The sequence below is a fragment of the Canis lupus genome, chromosome 15 (genome assembly GCF_003254725.2).
Source record: "Canis lupus dingo isolate Sandy chromosome 15, ASM325472v2, whole genome shotgun sequence".
NCBI classification, from domain to species: Eukaryota; Metazoa; Chordata; class Mammalia; order Carnivora; family Canidae; genus Canis; species Canis lupus.
The window spans coordinates 41,648,910-41,665,881 of record NC_064257.1 but is presented as its reverse complement, the minus strand read 5'-3'; the positions used below and the strand labels follow the sequence as shown (position 1 = coordinate 41,665,881).

At 48.7% G+C, this 16,972-nt stretch overlaps 1 protein-coding gene across 1 annotated transcript in view; it reads left to right on the top strand.

The window, feature by feature from the left end:
* Window positions 1-16,972, top strand: part of PAH (phenylalanine hydroxylase) — a 79,696-nt gene that overhangs the window by 23,969 nt on the left and 38,755 nt on the right. Inside the window, exon 4 of the mRNA XM_025439033.3 lies at window positions 13,862-13,950. Coding sequence (XP_025294818.1) covers window positions 13,862-13,950 — 89 coding nt within the window. The remainder of the gene's footprint in view (window positions 1-13,861; window positions 13,951-16,972) is intronic.

The window sequence follows — 16,972 nt, the reverse complement described above, 5'->3', positions numbered from 1 at the left end:
CATTCTCATCAAAAAAAATACTAGAAAAAATAATATCTACCACTGCAGGGGATTAAGCTACAGAAGGTATGTTAGGGACCTAGAGGAGTACGTAGCACATTTTAGACATTTAATATTTTTTTTCACTTCTTCAAGATAGTTATTTCTTATATTAATAATTTTCTTTCTCTTGCTGCAATTTTATATATTTTAAATTTTAGCAATCATGAATAAAGCTATTATGAACATTCATGTGCAGGTTTTTGTGTGGACATGAGTTTTTAGCTCCTTTGGGTACTTAGGAGTGTGATTGCTGAGATGAACTGTTTTTTCCCCAAAAAAATAATCAAAACACACTTTTTTCTACTGTAAAATCGAAAGTTTTTTTTTCCCCCCAAACAGTGAAGACTTTGGATCAAGGGGGTTTCAAGCTCTGTAGCTGAAAATAACATTCTAATTGGCAGAGATGTCTTAAAATGAGGAAAGATGTGGGTCTTCCCTTTGCACAGGCCATTGAAACATTTTCTAAAAGATACCCCCAAGGCCTTCCCAGCAGATCTCTTCTCTTCCTGCCCTTGTCCTCCTATGGCTATCACCAAGACAAGGAAAGTTTATTCCTGGATTTTGCCCCTGCAGAGTGTGGAGAGCCAAGCACACGGGCTCAGGTCATTGAGGGGCAAGCACTTGGAATTCCTCCTCAGATCAACCCTTATTTGCCTTCCTTTCCTTCCACCTCCCAAGCTGCTTTGCTGATGACCGCCTTCTCTTGCTGTTCCGGCCACCTGCTCGCAACAGGAGCTGCAGGCCCTCAGGACAAAGGGCCTGCCGGATCTTGGGGCAAACTCTGCCTCTGCTTGGAGCAGGTGGAGGCTAGGCCAGCTGGGGTCCTGGGGTAGGAAATCAAAGCAATTGAGCAGACAGGCAGCTCCTTGGGGAGCCAGGAAAGATGTATGTAGATCAGCTGAAGGGCGGGTAGCCTGAACTGGAGGCTCAGAAAAGAGGTTCTTAATGGAGATGTGCAAAAATAGTTAGGACTCCAGAGGTCCGGAACCAGAGAGTACTACACTTGGTGTGACTTTGGGCAAATGACTGACCTCCACGATCTCCCACTGCATCAAATGGGAGTAACAAGAATCTACCTTGTAGGATTGATGAAATAACACTGGTGGAACATTGGGAACCCTGTAGAGTCTGTTTAAGAATTTAATAGATTTCTCTATTCTTACCATTATCATCATTGTTATGATAAATCATGACCCAAGCACAGGAGTCATGAAAAGCCAACCTGTACACAACAACTTTTTCTGAGAGTCTGAGAACTGGCAGATGACCTCAAAGGTCCTACAGCCCAACAGACTCCTTAATATTTCATTGTAAAAAATCAGAGGCCATGACTTGCCTTCAGGCACAGAGTAAACTCTGTGTGGTTGTGGGTAAGCCTGTGTCAAGCCACCCCGGTGCAGCATACATCGCGGTAGGAGCTGGGGGGAGAAAGTCTCAATACTACCCTTTTGGAGGCTGCAAGGGCAACAAGACACCCCGGTGAATATAGTCTAGGGACAGGTGTTATGATGAGGGCAAAGTGATGGAATCTGGCAGAGTGTTGACATTTGAAACAGTTGACATTTGAGCTGGTGAAGACAACACTGGTAGGTCTAACCCTTGAAAACAACACGTGTCTCATTTTATTTATTCAGGTTGTTGGTCATCCCAGTGCCTACTGGCTGCCCCTATCTGACACAGCTTCTGGACTCCCGTGTCCTCAGAACAAAATAGTGGCTCAGGGTGCCCACAGTTCTGAAACAGTACTGTCATGCCACTGCAGAGAAGGGTGGCTCTTTGGATTTCTCAGTTTTGTGAACTGGAGTGTGGGCCCAGAAACAGATCTTTATAGGGAAAACAACCATCCCTTTGCAGAGTTGTTCTTTCCATGGAACTCAGTGGGAGAATGATTAGAGGAAGAAAAGCATCATGGTAGACCTGAACCTTTGATTCTTTCACTCGACAAAGTGCCCTTTCTTTTGAGGGGCTCAGATCTCAGGAGTGAGTCTGACAGCAGGTTGAAGTGGGAGATCTGAACCCCTTGAATCAATTAGGCTAAACCACTTTCCACTCTCATTTTTAAACCATTCAAAAGGCCATGTGGGTGATAGAAAATGAAAGTTTTCAGTTTCTTAATTGCTAAAGTTCCCCACCCAAAACAGCTTAAGGGAAGGTTAATTATGGTGACATGTTAAAGAAACCTCAACCTTCTAAAATGCCTCCTGGAGGAGCTGATGTGACTTTAATAGGATTTTAATCCAGAGAGTCTTTTGAATACTTGAGGTCTATTCTCTTGCTACCCTCTCTCCTGAGGACCTCAAAGCCTTCTTCTACCCAACATGAAAGAGCATTAATATCTTCCATCGATCAATCTACTAATCCTTTTACCTTTCCCTTTGAGTCTTCTGCATGACATTACGCTTAGAGGGGGGATGGAAAATCCCTACATGGAGGCAGATTGCAGGCAGGAGAAGCAGACGGACAGAATGTCTTGGCTAGACAGAGGTCTAGGATTATCACCTTTTGAGAAATGTATCCAATTGGAGCTATTTTCCAAGAGCAAATGGACATCTGGTGGATTTTGTTCAAGTTGTGGTAATTATAAGAGTCCTGCGGTAGAGGCAAAGGGAGTCCAAAGTGCCAGTATGACTATATTTTCTGTGGGGAGTGGAAGGGCTGTTTATATATTTATTCATCTTTCTGTCTGTTTATCTGTGTTTCTATCTGTCTGGCCTGGGAGCACATAGGATTTTGTCTTTTTTATTTGTATCAATTCCTGAAGCAATGATTTAAGGGAAAAAGTTATTGTGAAGAGACAAGAGCAGCATCATTACACTCATTCCTTTCTCCTTCCCACCCCACCCCCCGCCCCTGTCTTCCGGCCCCCTTGCTGCTCCAGCAGTACTGCCAGGATGGGCAGGGCGCTGAGAAGGCTGAGGCTTCAGAGAAGTTATGGGGGGAGGAAGGATAGAATTCCTTGGAGGAGCCTGAAAAGCCCCTGGGGTTGTGGGCAAGATGGTACACATGCGTGAGTTTCAAAGAGGTCATGGTTCCCAAGGAGGTGAGGACCCTTAGAGAAAAGCTGCTTAGGGCTGTAGGGGCTCCAGATGGCTGGGCCACCCATGCCTATCTTTCCTCTCTCCCTTCCTCTGTGCTTCCATTCTTGCTGCCCTCTTCCCTTTGTCCTCTTCTTGGTTCCACATCTTCTCTTGTGTGTTTCACTTTGCCCCAGTGACATCTCTCAGTGCTGAAGGTGCACGTGGCTCTGGGTCTGCAGGAGACCAAGGATCTGCATGTTTGTAAAAGGATTGACAGCCTTTTTCAGTCTACCTGGATGCTTGCTGGGTGTGTGGATGTTGTCCTAAGTCATGACAGCTGGGGATTAAACTTCTGTTTCAGCAGAAAGCCTTATGGACACAAGCAGACCCTCGGCTAAGAGGATAAGCCAAAGCAGGGGGGTGTGTACCAAGCCCAGAGTTGGAAACGGAGCCTCTTGGTGTGGTTGGTATGGGGCTTGCTACCTCACAGTCTATGAGAGTCAGCTCTATTTGCTGGTGAGCAAAGATCCGGGCAAACCCAGTCCATTTGCCAGATCACATGGCTCCGAGCTAAGGAAAATCATAAATTTATAAGCAGTCTCTCTATAAGAGGGATCCCTCATTTGGCTGCCAAATCCAGTGTTTTCAGAATTCTTTCCTGTTAGATATTTAAGCTTCACCACAGTCATCTCAGATAACTAGAGCAAGCAGATGCCACTATTCTCATTTTCAATATTAGGAAATGAGACACAGTGCTCATTTGGGACAGTGGAGACTCCACAATCCACGTGGCCATTCCAGTTTACCCCGTCAAATACCTTTTCTCTGTGTGACAAGTGTGTTCCCTCGGTTGAAGGAGGTGATAAGAAAATATGAGATGATTGTAACAACGTTGGTTTGCCATTCATGTTGGATTGAGGGAGCACATGATAGCCACTCAGAAAGGGCCATGAACGTAAGAGTCAAGACTTAGGGTTTGGACTCCTATTCTGTGTACTGCCAGCTAGATTTGAATCCTATCTGACCCTCTGACAGCTGAGTGACCTCATTACCTCTTCTTCCTCATATGTAAGATAGATCTAAGACTGACTTGGCCACTTTTTAGGGCTTATGGGGAAGATCATGGAAGATAGCCTGAAGGTTATGGCATTTGATGGATTGAACTTGCTTGAGTTGAGTAGCCCTTGAACTTAAACATCTTCAGGCCTCAGTAGGGAGGGGCTCTATGACCTACAACACCAGCCCACCATCAGGCTACTTGACACCATGAGCTGCACGGGTAGGGGCACTGACCAAGGGTAATGATTTAGAGTTGATGGCAGACACACCCTGGCTGGGTCCAGCCTCCCCTGGCAGCCAGAGAGACTAGTTCATGTGTGGGATGATGTGGGGGGGAGGGGCTCTGGGAATGACCTATCATTTCCAAACATTACTTCCTGTGAACACGATTTTGATGCTTCCCCTTAACCACTTGGCTGTGCGTCATGTTGGAAATAGCACTAGTCTAAGAGACAGAAGGCCAGCTTCTCCTGCAGGTTCCCTTCCTTCTTCACTACCTCCCTCTGTTCTTGCTTCCTTCTTTCTTTTCTTCTCCTCTTCCTTACCATTCTGACAATACCCATTACCCAAAACAGTATCCTCCTTTTTGGTTTGTTTGTTTGAATTCTCTTCAAAATATTTGTAGCATTTGGCCATGATACCCAAATCTTTAGTATTTTATAAATTATGTGGCTCCTACCTATTAAAATCCTAACTCTTGAGGGTTTCTTTCTCTTTCACTAACCATGGTTGGCTTTGCCATCTTCCACTCTTTCATTCATATCTATACCCTAATTCAGTTAATCATTCATCACTGAGCACCAACCCAGTGTCAACCACAGGATAGGGATGCAGTAGGAACAAAGATACTCATGGTGCCTAGACCCATGTGCCTTATTATCTAGTAGGTAGCTCCTAGGTGGCATGATATCTGTAGGAATAGGGAAGCGTGGTTTGCATCAGGGGCACTTAGGCACACAGAAGCCAGCCTCAGGCATGGTAGGGAGAAGGGGGAGCAGGATCAGGGAGGGACACCTGGAGAGACACAGACATGATAAGCAAGAGGCTTTAGATCGGCCATAACTCTGATCTAAAGATCTAAGACTGTAAGTGGCAGGTGCTCAGACTGAGTGCAGTGTAAGCTTTCAGGAACCAGAATTCAGTATCTGGGGATACAGTGGGCAAGTTGCTAGTATATTTGTTTATAAGATACGTGACATCTTCCAAAGGATATTGGGAGGATAGTGTCAGTTTAGGATGATAATTGGAAAAAGGATGCTGTGTGTCATTTTTTTACTTATTCATGATATCACACATTCCCATTCATCCATTCCATCATTGATTTATTTCAACACATTTTACCTCTTTACTTCATGCTAAGGTGCTTTCATTCGTTTGATTTTCATTCTTATTTTTTTCACTATTATTTTAACATATGAATGGAGAGATCACATGATCGGTCTGTCATATCACTGATGAAAGTGAGCCCTGAACTTACCACTCCTCTGCTCTGTCTAGGAGGAGGCAGGAACACTTGGTTCACCCGATCTTGCCAAGACCCTCCTGAGAGGCATTCCTTCTCTGGAAAAAAAGCAGAGGCTCCTTAGAAGAGAAAAATAAAACCCTCAAAAGTCTTCATCCTGCAGGATGTTGGCACACTACCCTTTTCCTTTTTGGGGAGTTTCTCTGTGAGGCTGGAGGCCATTGCCTCAGAGGAGACATCCAGGAGCCTGGGAAGACAGGATGGGAACACCCTTCTATTTTGGGTCTAGGAAAGGAGGATTTATTGCTCTCCCTAAGACAGGCTGGAGGCAGAAGTCGGGGGGAAGGCTGGGTGCCTCATTGACTAGACCCTGGGGCTGATGGACGTCTGTCTGGTGAAGGGAGGGGGTTCACCAGAACACTCAGCCTGCTCCTTGAACTGTTATAAACTTAATAGGCCTTCTCTGACCCATTGGTCAGGAAGCAGGCTCCCACCAGGCCTGTGGGGCCTCTTGCTCAGGAGCGCTCCTGAGCCAGCCACCCCTTGGCGTCCGGGCTGAGCAGTTGACCCCGACTTAATGAGACCACGACGTGGGTGTCCAGGGCCAGCTCTCTTGCAGGCTGCTTCCCTCGGAGCCAAATCAATATTTATTAATGATCTGTCCCCCTCCAGTGCCTCTGGCTTCACAGAGGGCCTCTGTTGTACCAGCCTGCCCGAGTCATTCATTAACGCCGAGCCTAGTGGCCGGTGAGGCGGTCAAGGGGCCCACAGAGGCCAGCCCACCGTGGAGATATTTGCAAAGGTCATTAATGAGCTAATCTGATTTAAGTTTTCAAGATGAAGGCCTGGGTCATTGGGGTCAGTCTCTATTCCCAGCACTCTGCCAGGGGTGGGCGGGGGAGAGGCCCGCCACTGCCACTGAAGAAGAGAAAGGAAATGTGAAGGTGTCTCCGAGGAGCTGAGAACTTTGCTGTTAAAAAGCTTCTACCCTTAGCTCCAGGTGGTCTTGGAATGGGAGATGAGGAGGACACAGGGCTGTCTTAGGGATTTTCTTCCAGAGCTTTAGATTCCTGCTCTAGTTCATGGCCCCCTTTCCATCTCCAGCTGAGAGATCAGGAATCTAAAATCACCCGCCTGCGACCTCTCACCTTATTCTAAGCCTGCGCAGCAGAGTCCTCATTCTGTAGTGAGCTCAGTGGTCTTGAACAAGTCCCTTCCCTTCTTTGAGCCTCAGTTTGCTCATTAATAAAGCAAAGAATCACATCTACCCCCTAGCATTGCTTCAAGAATTAAAACAGACCATGGAAGTAATGCACTTAGCACAGTATCTGTTGCATCCTAAGTCCTCAAAAAATTAACTTCAAAGGAAAAAAAAAACGGTAATTGTAATATTTGGTATAGAGGTTAGGGACACAAGTATGAACTCCAACCCTGCCACCAGCGGTCTCTGGGACCGTACTTAAGCAGAGAAGTGTCCCTGGGTTTTCTTCGTGAGATTCAAGTATAAGGATGGCAGATGGACCTACTGTGGGTAGGTTAATTCTCACCCCAACCAAGGAAGCAGGGCAGGGATTGGCTGCCTCACCCATTTCATAGAGGGGAAGCCAGAGTCTCAGGAATTTAGTAATTTGCTCAGAGTTACAGAGTTTGTGGGTGAGAGACAGGAAAGTTGGACACAGATCTGCCAGCTTCAAGCCTGGGGTGTGCACAGCATTTGCACAGGATGAGGTGTAGGCTCTGCAGCTGGGCCTGCAGCCACTTCACCTGCCCTGGGTCCCCTCAGCCTCTCCAGCTCTGAGGCCATGTGAGTGTCTTCAGCTACAGATGAAAGGGCCCTGCTTCTGCGGGACACCTGCTTCATCAAGGTGGAGGTGGCAAGAAGGACTCGTGTCTACCAACCATAGGCTTCCGCTGTTCCGCTGTTCTCTGAAAACTAGCCATCTGCCCATCCTTGAGGGGGCCCACCTTTGGTCCCCTGTGTTGTACATTGGCCTTCCCTTCTGTCTCCAGCCCTGGGGACTTCAAGCTCTGGCATCACACAAGAGATTAATGGTCTTGCAGCTTCATAGAAATAAATATGGATCTGTAGCCACAGAAACATGCAGTGGCTCTGCCTCTCCTAACTCTTGAGACACATACCTGCCTGCATATACGAGATGTATGATATATGCATATAAATACATGCGTAATGTTGAAATAATTAAATGCAACAGACTGTAAAAAAAAAAAAAAGTGCAGGCTTCATATAAATATGTCAAGGCTTGGTCCTGTGCTGTATGGGGTCCTCTGCAGTGTCCACACTGCTTGCTTCACAGCCTTGCTGAAAAGGACCTCGCGTCCCCCATTGCCAACAGCCAGAACCTGCCTCTCGGGTCTCATTTCCTTAAGCTCCGTCCTGCTATCCAAGGGCTTGGCTGGGAGACCCTTTCTCTTAGTTGTGAGGCCTGCCTGGAGGCTTCCTTCTCCCGCAGATGACACATAGGCTTTACCCAGCGACCTCTGGGAGATGATACTTTAACCTCAGGTGAGGTCTGGAGAGGGGACAGGAGAATGAGTCCAAAGGTAGGGCTGAGCTGCTGCCTGGAGAGCGAACCAGAACCATCATTCCTTGTCAGTGGGCCTCCTACAATGACAATAAGGATGATGATAAATCCAAATACATACAAAGCACTTGCGTGTGCCATACACAGCACTAAGCATGATTCATGCGTTCGTTCCTCTAACCGAGTGCACCCTGTTATCATAGTCATTTTACCAACAGGACCCTGGAGGGCAAAGAGGTTAAGTAGTTTGCTCGAAGTCCCAAAGCCACCAAGTAGCAGAGGCAGGATGTGGACCCAGGCAGTTCAGCTCTGAAGTCTGCACGGTAAGCCACTTGTGCAGACTGGCTGTGTACTGGGCCTTTTCTGGGTGGCGACAAGGCCCCAAGGGTGCAGGTGGGCGCCCCACAGCCTTGCAGGACTGCCTGCGAGATCCTCACAGCCTCTGTGTCAAGGCCTTGGGCTCTGTGGGCTGCTTCTAACTGTCTCCTCTTTGCCGAGACGTAAGTCCTTTGAGTTCTGCGACCTTATCTTTGATTTTTTTTTTTTCTCTTTTCCATCTAGAGATCTAAACGAAGTCATGGGGTCCAACTCGTGTTCTCCCTTTGGAGGAGAAAACAAAACCAAACCTTCCCAGAGCAGAAAATATGCTGGTTCTGCTGCCCTCTAGTGTTGAGTAGGGGGAGGCCCGCACCTACCTCTGAATGGGTGCATCGCGTTTCTCCCTGGGTGAGAGAAGAAAGGGAAATGGGATGGGAAGGAACACGGAGGCTGTCGTTCTGGAAGCAAGCAGGGTGGACACACTGGTGGAACTGCAAGAGTATTTTCATGTATTTCCCCTCTGGACAGCCTCAGCCTTTAACAGACATTCCTGTGGGGCTCAAAGACAAAATCCAGAGGGATTTATGGCAGTACCCCAGGTGTAAAGAAGGTGGAAACGGAGGCCCAGGCTGGGGAGTCTGCTCATATCAGAGCTGGACTGCAGCCCAGCTTCTGACTCCAGTCCGCGCCCCCCCCTTCTTCCTCTTCCTCCTTTATCTTCCTTTTTATCATCATCATGAAAGTCTTTGCACCTTAATGGTTGATGCAGATAAGCACTTACTGTGGACCCAGTCACTGCACTGGGATGTGTCACATTTGCTGTGACATGCAAAAGTGCAGTAATATCGAGAGATATTCTAATCCCTATTGGGAATAAAAAGTCAGGCTCTGGGACACCCGTGTGGCTCAGCGGTGGAGCTTTTGCCTCTAGCTCAGGGAGTGATCCCCGAGTCCTGGGATCAAGTCCCACATCAGGCTCCCAGCAGGAAGCCTACTTCTCCCTCTGCCTGTGTATTTGCCTCTCTCTGTGTCTCTTATGAATAAATACATAAAAAATCTTTTAAAAAATCCACTCAGGCTCTGAGAGATAAAATACTTGCTCAGTTACATAACAAAATAAGCCACAGACTTTCTAGTCTTGCTGGAAGACTTCCTACTCTGCTCTCTGAGCTAAGGGCAGAGTAAAAAAAAAAATTCCAGGAGTTCACAGGTGAACAATAGCAGTACTCACTACGGGCCTGTGCGGTTGCTGGTGAACCCCACGTATCCCCTCCTTTTACCTTAGATTGTTCCAATGAAGCAGGGCTGCAGGGAGCTACCATCATCCCCATTTCACAGCTAGGAAGACCGAGGCACGAAGAGAGTCAGTAATCCACTCTGGGTGCCCGGTGCTGAGTATAGGGACAGCACAGCAGCCTCAGGAGGCCAGCTCTGTGCCACAGTCTTGGTGGCGCTCAACTGACTGACCTTCCCTGAGGTAAAGGGAGGTAGGTAGCTGTGGACTCAGGATGGACCCAGGCTGCCCCAGACGCCCTGAGCTACGGTGAGCAGGCCAGTGTCAGGCCCAGACCCTCGCCCCGGGGCCCGGGGTCACAGGTGATGCATGAACCAGGGTCCCCCTCGCTGCCTGTCTTCTCCCGCCACTGTGTCCGTGAGGAGCCTCCTGCCCTGTTACCTGTTTCCAGGTACTTACTGCTTCTCTCCTGTCACCCCCCCACTAGAATGAAAGCCCCACAGGGTTGGGACCCCCTCACATCCTGTGCCTCCGGAGATGTGTTTGGGGCACCTCTCTGACAGGGTGAGGGGTGTCCTGAATCAGAAGGGGGGCAGCAAGATGAGGCTGGCGAGGCCTGTCCCTGGGGGCGGCGGCACCTGCTGGAATCATGGACCGATTCCCAGGGAAGAGACATGCTGGGCGGGGAAAGGGTGCCCTGGTGGGGAGCTGATGGGGTGCTGACATTGGGAGAAGCTGGGGTGGTCTCGGGGGGACCCTGAGCCCTACTTGAAGACAATAGGGTGTCCTGTCTCAGGTCCTTCCAAACCCCAGTAAGGAAGAGACCTCGTTTTCAGGGCTGACAACTGAGCTCCGCTGTACAAGGCAAAGAAGTGACGGACTCAGGAAGAAAGAAAAGCCTGGGGAAAAGTCCAAGAGACCAAGTGGGGAGCCAGGTGCCATGTCAGGTGAGCTGGACACGGTCATCGCAGAGTCCAGAGTGCAGCAGTCGGGCCTCCAGAGGCCCACGGACGGAAAGAATCATCCTGGTGGCTCCGTGTGCTCATCTGTAAAATGGGAACAGTGAGGACACCCGGGCCTGGGTGGCTGTGCGGGTCAGGCAAGGTGGCTCCCGTGATGGGTCTAGGACGGTGCCTGGTACCACATGAGGCCCGATAAGACTCTGCCGGAATCCTGCTGCAGGGTCCAGCCTTGAGAAGAGGCCTCCAGGCTGAGGGCCGCGGGCATGAGGCTCGGGAGGCCAGCCACAGCCGCTCCAACGCCCCACACTGGCGGGATGCGTACGTGGTCAGCAGGGAAGCACTGGGTCGCCCAGGCCTGAGTGCGAATCCGGGCACCCCTTTTCCTACGGAGGAACCCTGCGTTGGGTCTGCCACTTGACCTCTCTACGCCCCCGTTTGTGGCCTGCGGACACCGCCAATGCCCGCCTGGCGAGTTAACCGTTCAGAACAGCGCTCGGTGGCGGTTGTCATCGCTCACGGCGGCGGCCGACGGTTTTGTGCCTCCTATGGATGGAGCAGGGCTCTGGAGGGACCGCGGTTAGTGCAGTGGAAACCGCACCGCGGTGCGCGGGCTGCCCGCCTGGGGCGCGGACGGCGAGCACAGGTGACGGCGAGCACAGGTGGCACTTCCGCAGTCTGGTCACTAGATGGCTCGCATGCGCTTCCCCGTCCGCCTGCGCCTGGCCCCGCGGATCCCAAAGACCTGCCTGACCCGCCCGGACCTACGGACCTAGGGACCTACGGACCGCGGACAGACAGAAGCAGCGCCCTTTGCCTGCAATGTCCTGCGTCCTCGCGGTAACGCTCGCATTGAGAGATACCTGGAGGGATGAGCACTGGGTCTTAAACTGTACGCTGGCAAATTGGATTTAAATTTTAAAAAATGTAAATTAAAATAAAAGAGCTATCCCACCAAAATGGTAAGTGCGGTGGCAGCGCACGGTGAGGCCTCGAAAAATCACCTGCTTCTCTTCCTATTGATGTTGCCATTATGGCCAACTTCACAGTTAGGACTGAGGCTCGAGAGCCGAGGATGCAGCCTGGATTCCGAGCCAGACCTTGCTGACTACAAGGCAACGAAGTGAAGCTTGCTCTTGCTCTAAACCTCATTTCATGTAATGTTTGTTCTTCTCCGGAACATTGTATGGTCTCATTCATTTGGGGAATATAAAAAATAGTGAAAGGGAATAAAGGGGAAAGGAGAGAAAATGAGTGGGAAACATCAGTGAGGGTGACACAGCATGAGAGATTCCTAACTCTGGGAAAGGAACAAGGGGTAGTGGAAGGGGAGGTGGGCGGGGTGGGGGGGCAGGGTGACTGGGTGACAGGGAGTGAGGGGGGCACTTGACAGGATGAGCACTGGGTGTTATGCTCTATGTTGGCAAATCGAACTCCAATAAAAAATGTATAAGAAAGAAAGAAAGAAAGAAAGAAAGAAAGAAAGAAAGAAAGAAAGAAAGAAAGAAAGAAAGTCTCATTTCTGGGGGAGCACTGGGGGCCTTGGCGCCGCCCCGGCCGCTCCCCTCCTCTTTGTCCCCAGGTCTCCCTAAGCTCTGTGACTTAGTTTCCCTGGAGCCACCGCTCACTTAACATCTTGTGTGACTTCAACAGGTCGGGTCTCGTAGGCTTTCAGGGCTGCAGGATTTCATCTGTACAGGAGAATCCTGACGCTTTCCTTGTTTTAGAGATTCTTTAGAAACTGCCAACTGGACCAGACCTGACGCCCCAGGGATGGTTGCTGTCGTGAGCGCCATGGAGTCAGCATGACCAGAGCTCCCTCTTCCTTCCTCCATCCCTTCTCCCTACCCCCTTCATTCCCTCTCCTCCCCGAGCACCTGAACCACAGTGTGCTCACGCACAGGTCCTGGCCTCATGCACCTTATAGGGTGTCCTAGTCTCCCCCCCATTCCTGGGACCATTGCACCCCACCTGTGTCTTCTTCCCCATAGGCCACACTGGCTTGTGCATCATCCCCTCTCCCTACTAGGGCAGCTCCAAAAAACAAGTCTGCAGATTCTTTACCTACTATGGGGCACCATCAAATCCTAAATGGCTTGACTCCATTTTTCTTCATCAGTGACTTTCACACTGGCTTTGGCCTCAAAAGATTCTTCCAGGATGATGCCTGGGAGCCCTTGGGAGGGAGACATGTGATGGGAAGGTGGGATCACGAGGGGAGTCTTGTGGGCTTATCCTGGCTTGGAACAGAACAGCTCTGGTTTCATCTAATTTATATTCTGAGGTTACATGCAATACTCTTCTACTAAAGAAAACCATAGGGGACACCTGGGTGGCTCAGTGGTTGAGCATCTGCCTTCAGCTTAGGGTGGACCCCTGGGTCCCAGGATCAAGTCCCACATTGGGCTCCCCACAGGGAGCCTGCTTCTCCCTCTGCCTGTGTCTCTGCCTCTCTCTTTGTGTCTTTCATGAATAAATAAATAAAGAAAAGAAAACCACCAGGAATCATGCTACTATACCATCATGGAGGGGAGGGAGGTAAATTTTGAGATAATTCAGAGAAAATCTTCAGGAAAGAGATTATACTGGGGAATATGTTCTAAAATTATTTTCCAAGGTGCTAAGTGAAATAAACCAGACAGGGAAAAACAAATAAAGCAAGGTATCCCCTCTACATGTAACTTAAAAAAAGCCTACCAAACTCATGGACATAGACAGTAGATGAGTGATCACCAAGGGCTGGGGGCTGGAAGAGGTAGGGAAGGGTTAGTAAAAAGGTATGTTTTAGCTCTAAGGTGTGTGAGATCTGAGGACCTAATGTAAAACACGGTGACTGCAGTTGATAATGCTGTATTATATAACTGAAGTTTGCTAAGGTAGTAGAACTGAAATGTTTTTACTAAGATAAATATGTGTGAGTTGATGGATGTGTTAAGTAGATGGGGGAAATGTGTTCGTGATGTATATCCATGTAAGGTCATGATGACGTGCACTTTAAATATCTCATGATTTTATTTGTCAGGTATACCTCAACAACGCTGACATTTAGGAAAGTTAGTTTTCAAGGAAAACGGGAGTTAACTTCTGTATTAATCGGGTGGTTATATGGGATACCACTGGCCCGCCATTGGTCTAATTGCAGCTGATTCATGCTTCTGACCTTGGTGAGGCCTTTGGCGGTGTCCTGCCAACCTTCCGTTCAAGGCTTTGCCCTTTCTGTGTTTCAGTGCCCTGGTTCCCAAGAACCATTCAAGAGCTCGACAGATTTGCCAACCAGATCCTCAGCTATGGAGCTGAACTGGATGCAGACCATCCCGTGAGTCCTTGCGCCGGTGGCCCTCCCAATGAGATCCTCTCAGTCCTCCCCGCCCTGACTATGCTCCACTCCCTGATCCCCGGCAGTGTGTCTTCATCTGTTTGCTTGTATGACAGACATGTATAGAGTGTCTTCTTACAGCTGGTCACCACCATTGTTTCATGGTCAATATCCTTGATGAAGCAAGTATGGATTGGCCTCCAGAAACCAGCGTGTGTGTACACACACACACACACACACACACACACATATCTAAGTGATCTTTCTTTCTGACTTCACACAAGTACAGAGGTTTAATTCAGGAGTTTGGGAAACAGTAAACCACTGACAACTCTACGAGGAACAGCATGGCAGGGGTGACCTGGGAGCTGGGTCCTAACACCTGAGCAAAAAATGCAAAGAGAATGCAAAGAGAACAGTATATGCAAAGGCTCAGTGTCCTGAAAGTATCCAGACTATTTTGTGAGGGCTGGCTGATACCTTAGGTGGGAGGGCCAGATTTTTAAAAGGTCTGATGTGGGGCCCCCGGGTAGCACAGTTCATTATGCACTGGATACTTGGTTTTGGCTCAGGTCATGGTCTCAGGTCATGGTCGCAGGGTCATGAGATCAAGCTCCATATCGAGCCCTGCAGTGGGAGCTCTGAGCTCAACAAGGACTCTGCTAAAGCTTCTCTCTGCCCCTCCCTGTGCTTGCTCCCTCTCTCTCTCTCATTCTCTCAAATAAATGAATAAATAAATAAATATTTTAAAAAGAAATAAAAAAACAAGAGTCCTGATGTATCAGACAAAGAAGTCAGACTTTGTCCTGTGTCCAGAGAGCAGGAGAGCAGGTCTTCTGGTTTCTGATGAGAGGATCAGGGTAGGGGAACTTCATCACCATTTTTCGTGAGGTGGAGAATTCAGTCTGGACTCAAGGCCGGGCCCATTCTGACATTCTCCAGGTGAAAAATGCCACCATGATATTGGCTGTCACTCACTCTCTGCCCAGGCAAATGGCTTCTTAGTCTCTACATGACTTGGAGGCCGTTGTCAGCTACAGCAGTTTAGTGCAACTCTGAGAATGTCTGCATGTGGCCTGGAGTCTGTTTTCTTACATCTCTAGGGGCCTTTACAGGTGAGTAGTTGTGAACTTGCTCTTCACGAAGGCTCTTTGCAGTAAGCAGAGCAGATGTGTCCACTTCACAGACGCACTGAGGCCCAGTGGGAGTAAAATGACTTTTCTAAGGTCCTGTACTAATCTTTGTGTCTTAAGACCTTTAACCCAGTGTTCGCTGTGCTAGAAGACAAAGGCCTAGCCAGGGGGCAGAAATTGCAGTGCTTTCCCAGAGGCAAAGAGAGTGCTATTTCTAGAGTAGGCCAGCGTTTTAAAATACAAACAAGTGTTGCTAATTCTAGTTCACATAGTAAACCCCTTATTGTGAACTTAAAAATACAGAAAAGCATGAGGAAGAAAATGAAGATCACCCATAATTCCAATGATTTCTCTTTTCCCCTTGGTGGCATTTTGCACTTTTCTTTTTTTACAGTGAGAAACTGTTTTAATAACAGGAACAAAGGTGAATTCCCTCATGACACCCAGACTTCAAAATAGAAAAAAAAATTCACCTATTGTCACACTGTCCCGAAATAATTGTTGTTGATTTTGGTGTGCTTCCTCCCTAATCCCCTCATCCCTTTCCCCCATCTCTTTCTGTTATTTAGATATTAATATATGTAATCAGATGAGGCATATCATGAAATTATTATATATGTGATTTTTTATGCAATGTCATAACTTACTAAGCAGCCCCTATCAGCAAGCGTGTTTCTAGTCTTCCCATTACAGTCGTTTTCTGGTCCTTGCATCCTGACAAGGAGGCCACACAGCTTCCTTGATTCTCACTTGTGAAGCGACTTAGTCTCAGGATAGGAATCATATTTTAGTCTCCTAATATATATATATACTTCAGTACCTTCTCCCCCAAAACACTAAAGGTAAGGTTGGATGATTTTGATCCCTCTTCACCTTTCTGGGGACAGTGCGGCCTTCTCCTTGTGGGGCCCAGGGGTAAGAGATGTGCCCTCTGGGAGAGGCTCTAGATCCCCCTTGAGAGGTCTTTGGCAGTGGGCTGTGGGAGCAAAGCATCTGCAAAGAGATCACTCCTCTGAAAAAGCCATCTGGCCACATTGACCCAGTCGGTGGAGTCCACCCATCAGAACGTTTTCTCCTCTTACCAGCCTCCGGACCTCCTGCCCTGACCCTAGATCCTTCTGTTGGCCACACTTGCTGCTCACTTGGGGTGGAAGGGAAAGAAGAAAGAGGCCCCAGACATGGACACGTCCCTCCTCTCATTCTTATGTCTCCTCAGGCAGATAAGCCAGTCTTAAAATTCTCTGGAATCTATTTCTCCTTGCAGACCCAGCCCACATTTTTGGTTCCCTGGCCTCTTGCTCTGATGAATTTTATCATAAAGGAACAATTTTGTCAGGTACATGGTCTTCCCTATAAGGAGGCCAGACTCTCTCTGTTCCGTCATTAGATCCTGGGAACCAATGGGCCAAGGACAGAGTAACCCTTCAGAGCACTTCCCCACACCCTCTCAGGCCCCACAGAACTTGGCTGCCATGTGTGAGGAGTGACGGGATGTTCTTCCAGAAAGGACCCTCTGTTCTGCTCCATCATGGTGACGGGCAGTATGCTCTCCTGCCCTTGGCAGTGTACACTGATGTTTAACTCGACATTTCACTTCAAGGCCTCCAAAACAGCTGCCCTGAGGAATGCAGCCAAGGAAGGATTGTTCCTGAAATGGAGAGTAAAGGGCATTTGCCTCTCAGTGTCAGCCAAGTGGGAAAATGAGCTAGGAGAGCTACATCCCTCTCTGCCTTTTCTTTGGTTGCCAGTGTCTTGCCCTCCCTCCTCCCCTCTGCTGTCCTCCCTTCTCTGAGCACTTACTAAGCAAACGATGTTCATAGCCTCCATTTCCAGAGCATACAATGGTGTGCCAGTCACTGCGCTAAGAGCTTTGGCAGCAATTAAAAAAT